The 6,000-nt window shown below is 40.5% G+C and overlaps 1 protein-coding gene across 4 annotated transcripts in view; it reads right to left on the reverse strand.

Moving 5' to 3' along the window:
- Positions 1 to 3,634, reverse strand: part of SEL1L (SEL1L ERAD E3 ligase adaptor subunit) — a 44,589-nt gene extending 40,955 nt beyond the window's left edge. For 3 of the 4 annotated variants that reach the window (XR_002828796.1, XM_006086974.3, XM_023752512.1), the window contains exon 1: positions 3,464 to 3,634. Coding sequence is in view for 3 of the 4 variants with exons in the window: in XM_006086974.3 (XP_006087036.1) it covers positions 3,464 to 3,533 (70 nt within the window). In the remaining variant the exon portion in view is untranslated. The remainder of the gene's footprint in view (positions 1 to 3,463) is intronic. The other variant, XM_023752513.1, reaches the window with a different exon arrangement.
- Positions 3,635 to 6,000: the final 2,366 nt, after the last annotated feature.

Raw genomic sequence — 6,000 nt, forward strand, 5'->3', positions numbered from 1 at the left:
ACATTTAAAGAAGTTGCTTATAACCTGAAACTTCTGATGTGTAGAAATCAGGTAAGAATTAGACATTGAAATTACGCATCAATAAAACGAAAATAGTAATGCTTTTATCAGACATCAAGCAACAGGAAAAATGAAGAAGGATTCAACGAGGAGTTACGGATTTCTCACTCAACACTATCACATCCAAAGTATAATGGCTTGCATTACTTTAGTAATCGCACACCTTCCTTTGAAAAAGATCAATTTTCATTTTTATTTTATTAGCTAACAAAACTGCAAAGTACCATGGATATTCTTTCAGGAAAAGTAATGATTACAAATTCATTTTCTAATTCATCATGTAAATTACACTGATACACCTTCAAACAGAAAATCTTAAAGAGTTTGGTGCAAAGAGACATCCTGTTTTCCGCTTTGCCACTGAATCTGTGCGGATTCTAGGATACTCCTGATTCTTAATAACTCCTATTCTGAAGCCTGGAGACCTGGGTTCAAAACCTGGCTTCATTATATATTGATTTTATCCATGTGGTTCAATATGGCAAACTTGCTCAGACTCCTTTTCCTCAATGTACCAAAGAAAATAATACCATCTGCCCTGTTGACTCACAATATTTTTGAGGAACAAAGGCACAATGAAACATCCCTGCAATCTCTAATCTATTCTTTGAATATATGGTATTAATACAACTACTACTTGAAATATCTAGCAATGGACCTACTGTAAAAGACGCTGTAACGGTGTTTGGCCCAAAGAGAGAAAAGTAAACCATTTGCCTCTTCCTGCCAAAAATAAGAAAACATGTATTTCTAAGTGAGAAAAGCTACAGTACTTTTCACTATTATCTTGGGAAAATAAAGGAGAACTATCTTTTCAATATCCTCCTTTAAATTTATTTATTTACAGAGAAAATAAAACATTTCCCATAAAAGTATCATTTTTATACATGCTGCTAAAACAAGATATTAGATAATAGCTACTGACAGTGATAGGATCAAAATTATTTTTGCTGGCTGATCATCATATTCTACCTGCCAATAAATGCAACTTCTTCTGGGTAACTATTAACATTCGCACTTTTTAAATCAACACAAAATTATAACCCAAAACCCGGATTTTTAAATAGAAACAACTCTTTAAATCTAAACTAAAATTGAGGCTGACATCCCATATAAATAAGCAATTTAATGAATAAAAAGTCAACTGAAAATCCACGTACTCAATTTATAAAACTCTATCTCACATAAGTATTTTATGATATTTGCACTTCCTATCAGCCCAGCACAGCCTTTATTATGTCAGTATGCACATCTATATTATTTAGTTCTCTGCCTCTACCAGAGAAATGTTTTGGCACAATTTAACTACGACTGAAATCACAGCAGACATTTCTTGAACTTACATCAACACAACCCAAAGATTTAGCACTTCAGTATTAACAGTTTTCTATTATAACCTACTGAGAGTCCCAAATGTTGGTTAACTGACTTCAAGAATCATCTCCACGGACATGAAGCTCTAAGTACATAAAATCTAGTCAAAAGAAGATGCAGGAAAGTGTTTGTATGCTTTAATTTTCTTCCAATTCTGCAAACTGAATTCACAGGGATATATACCATGTTCTTTAAATAGTTCTCACAGTTCAGTGTAAAGAATCACTTGTGAAGCTTGTTAAACTACAGATACCCTGACCTGTTCTAGACATAAAACTGCATTTTTAACAAACCTCTAAGAGCAATTCTGATACAGGTGGTCCATGGTCCATCAAGTACTCTACCACCTACACCAGTCGTTTCTTTTCATACTTCCTTCGATCAAATAACTGCTAGCAGTACTTCAAGAATTATGTCAAGTTTTAAAGATTTGGTCATTAAACTATCGATGAAAGGGGAGGTGGGGGAGTCAGACCTCAAAGCATGATGTTGGCAGTAAAGTAACTAGCATATGCTTGTTGCTCTTGAAATGGTATCTCAAACCACATTATGGATAGAACTTTAGGTTTAGACCTCCAATTTTAGAAGCAGAATGACGTCATGGCATTGACTTACAACTAGGCCAGACAATTTGGGGATTCAAATAACCATCTGGGAAATTTTCTGTTGAAAAAAAAAAAAAGAGTTGACATTTATACCCTGCCTTGTTCTAAAAAAAATGTTAAAGCCACAGAACAGCTGTCTTGTTAACGAAAACTGATTAAAATTCACAAGCTTTACTGTACTAATTATTTATTTCCCAACACTTAGAAACACTAAGTGTTTCTTTACCAAACACACTTTCAAAACAGAAGTTTCCAGATGTAGAGAGACTAAAGTACTAAAAGAAAAAAAAATAATTATTTTTAGAACCAGAGTAGAAATCAGCTAATTTGTAAAATCACAGGAATTTCTGTATCTACATACAAGTTAAAACTAGGTCCAGGCTGGATGGCTCAGTTGGTTGCGGGTTCTATTCCCAGGGTGTGTAAGAGGGGCAACCGATCCATGTTTCTTTCTCTCTCCCTTCTCCTCTATAAGATCAATCAAAACATATCCTCGGGTGAGGATTTTAAAAAAAAGTTAAAATTAGTTGCTATGCTTTATAAATGTATAGGGACCGTTATTATTATTATTATTATTATTTTACAAATCATAAAACTACTATCAACAAACATGGGACAACTGTGACACCGAGGTAAAAAAAAACACACCACTTTCTCAGGAATACTTCTTTAAAAGGGGGAGGGAATGAACACAATTATATCAAAGGTTTTCGTGATCAATCAAAGAGACTGAGGACCATCGCAGGGGCTACGTACACCACTGTCAACATCCTGGTTTGGGGGAACCTGGCTCTGCCTAGGGCAGTGGTTCTCAACCTTCTGGCCCTTTAAATACAGTTCCTCATGTTGTGACCCAACCATAAAATCATTTTCGTTGCTACTTCATAACTATAATGTTGCTACTGTTATGACTCATCATGTAAATATCTGATATGCAGGATGGTCTTAGGCGACCCCTGTGAAAGGGTCGCGACCCACAGGTTGAGAACCGGTGGCCTAGGGTGTCAAACACCTAATTTACAGATAGGTCCCCAAGCCAGAGTGTCAGATCCGATGCCGCACACAGTCCACACGAGCGCCGAGCAAGCTCCAGGGGGTTCCCGCGTCACTGTGGGTCTAACCAGCTGCGGCACTCACTCCCAGGGAGTCAATTCCTCATTCGTGAGGAGTCCTGCAAAGTTTGCTAAGAGAGAAGAGGTGTGGGCACGGGGACCGCCCCTTCTTACCCCCCATTCTCTAGTCCCCTAACCACCCTCTCTCGCTCAGGCCCACTGAAGCCCACGGAACGACAGCGGCTGACAGGTGGCTGCGAGGTGAGACCAGAGACAGTGGAGTCTCCAGCTCCAGCCCCCAAGGCCCTGCCCGGGATGGAGGCTGGGGGGGGCGGTGGCTCCTGGCCTCCGACCCAGAGGGCAGATACTGACCCGACGACGCCGAGGCCGTGCCCAGCAGCACCGCGCAGAGCAGCAGCGTCAGCCCGACCCGGACCCGCATCCTGCTCTCGGGGCTGCCGCCACCCCCGGGAGCTGTCGCTTTCGCCTCTGGCACCACCGACTCTGCCGCCGCCGCCGCCTCGCCGCTGCTCTTCCTGCTCGCGTCTCTGCCCCCACCCCTTCCCAGGCCCCTCTGCCCTAGAGCGCAGCCAATCCCCGCCTGCCGCCGCGGGCTCCTCGCCCAATCGCCGCGGTCTTCCCGCCCTCCTCCCTGCCCCGCCCACGGGGTCATGCATTGGCCAATCATTATGCGATGCTCCCACACCGGCTTTCCCGGTTGGGCCACGGCGTCACCGACATGGCCCCAGTTAATTGGTAGCTCCCGGATTCAACCAGCCCGGAATGAGAGCGGGATCCCTGGGCTGGGAAGGCCCCGAGGACTACAAGTGCCACAATGCACTTCATGGGCTTCTCTCGTCGAGTGCTCTCGGGAGGCGTAGTCCACCGTGGGGTGTGCTTTAAAAGTGCAGGTGGCTGTTGGAACTAAAAGAACTTAGCTAACACCTGGGCTGGACACTAACTCAAAGCCTTGAACCCCCGGGCTGTTTTTTCTTTTTTCCTTTTTTAGCCAAAATAAATATCAAGAAACATGCAATGTAATGTGTTAAACTCTTCCTCTTTGTTTAATTTGAAACATTTTAATTGGAATAGTGATATCAGCCCTGAGGAAAAAAACACAACAGGTAGACTGAATTAGAGGTATATATATATATATATATTCTCTGTGAATTAGAGATATTTTTTAAACTTAGATAAATAAGTACCATATACAGGGTGAGGCAAAAGTAGGTTAACAGTTGTTTGTATGAAAAAAACCACAATAATTAATAAATAATAACACAAGAATAAACTGTATTTAACGTACTCACTAGTAAGTCTACTTGTGGCCCCCCCCCCCTCCTGTATTTAAGGCCCCATGCTAGATGCTACCTGGACAAATTAACCACTCCTGCCTGTTTCACTGTTTTCTAGTGTAGCAGAGAAAAAAAAAATTTTTTTTACTTCTACATTTTTTTGGCTGGTCTAATAATCTAGCATGAAAGAGACGAACAGGAGGAAATAACTAAACTCATTACATATGTGTATACAGGGGTTCCCTAAGAATAATGGGACCCCAGGAAGCGTCGGTCAGTTGAGGCTTATATGCCATTCAGGACTACCAAGAGGGAGACAGGGGTCTGGAATTTCTAAGGGAAAGTATGAAATTCACAAGTAGATGAGAAAGAGCAAAAATTAGATAAAGTAATTCTTGCTGGCCACCCAGAACCGATAGGACACAGAGGGAAGTCTAACAAACAGACTTTGCTTGGCTTCCCCCTGTCTGCCACACTTAGGTCATATTATGATGCTAAGGTGATCACTCCCTTCCTTTAAGCGGGTTTTTCTGAGTTCGTTTAGGTAAGTAAAGGGGGAGGTTCAAAGGTCCTTTCTGAGTCCTTTTGTTTTCTTAAAAGTAACCAGCTTAAATAATAAATATCCCAAGAAGGCATATTTTGGGGAGGCAAACTCTGCTTCCCCTCCCCAGATTTCCACATTCATTAACACACTCTCACCTTCTCATGGGATCTCCTACCTTCTCCCCACTGTCGTTTCTCCTCCTTCTTCTTCCTCTTCTCCTTCTTCTTCTTCTTCTTCTTCTTCTTCTTCTTCTTCTTCTTCTTCTTCTTCTTCTTCTTCTTTCTTCTTCTTCCTCATCACAATTTTGGCATCTTTTCAGTTTCACTTGCATTTAGTCTTGACTGAGCCTTCTCTAACCAGGCCAATTCTCATTAATTTTCATTTTTCTAAGTGTCCACAGGACATTCAGAAGCTTGCTTTGTAAATAGGTTGTAAGCTTACTGAGCCCAGAGACAATTATATAATCCTGTGTATAGGTATATAGCACTGGGTAGGTAAATAGCATATATAGGTACATAGCATTGCCAGCTACTAGGACCAGATAATTATTTATTGATAGATATGTCTTACCTCTAAAGCATTTGAATAATAAGATTCAAAGTACTTGTTATCTACTATAAGTTTAATCTTAAAATGTCTTACAGTGAAATATTAAGGAGCATTTGTACCCCAATTATGCAGAAAATTTACTTCACTCATCTGCACCTCATCTATAAAATGGGTATGTTAATAATACCCTCTTCACCAGGTCTGTTGTGAGGTTCAAAAAACATATGCAGAAAAAAAGTTCTTCCTTCATTACAGAATGTTCTACAGATATTATTTCTCATTGATTGCTTGGTTGAAGCAAAGGAACAAAGAATACGAAAAAGTTAGTTTTATTAAGATGAATAATATTAGTTTCATCCCCTTAATTTAAAAAAAAGGTTTAGAGCTATTGTCTTTAGCCAGCAATGAGTGATATACCTGTTCTGAGACTGCTCATAGGACCTTGACTTTTGGGGGAAATTTCAAGTCTCCAAAGCAGGTAATGAATACATTGTGGAAAGCCAGCTTTATTTGATCAGCTT

Source organism: Myotis lucifugus, unplaced genomic scaffold (assembly GCF_000147115.1).
Source record: "Myotis lucifugus unplaced genomic scaffold, Myoluc2.0 scaffold_34, whole genome shotgun sequence".
NCBI lineage: Eukaryota > Metazoa > Chordata > Mammalia > Chiroptera > Vespertilionidae > Myotis > Myotis lucifugus.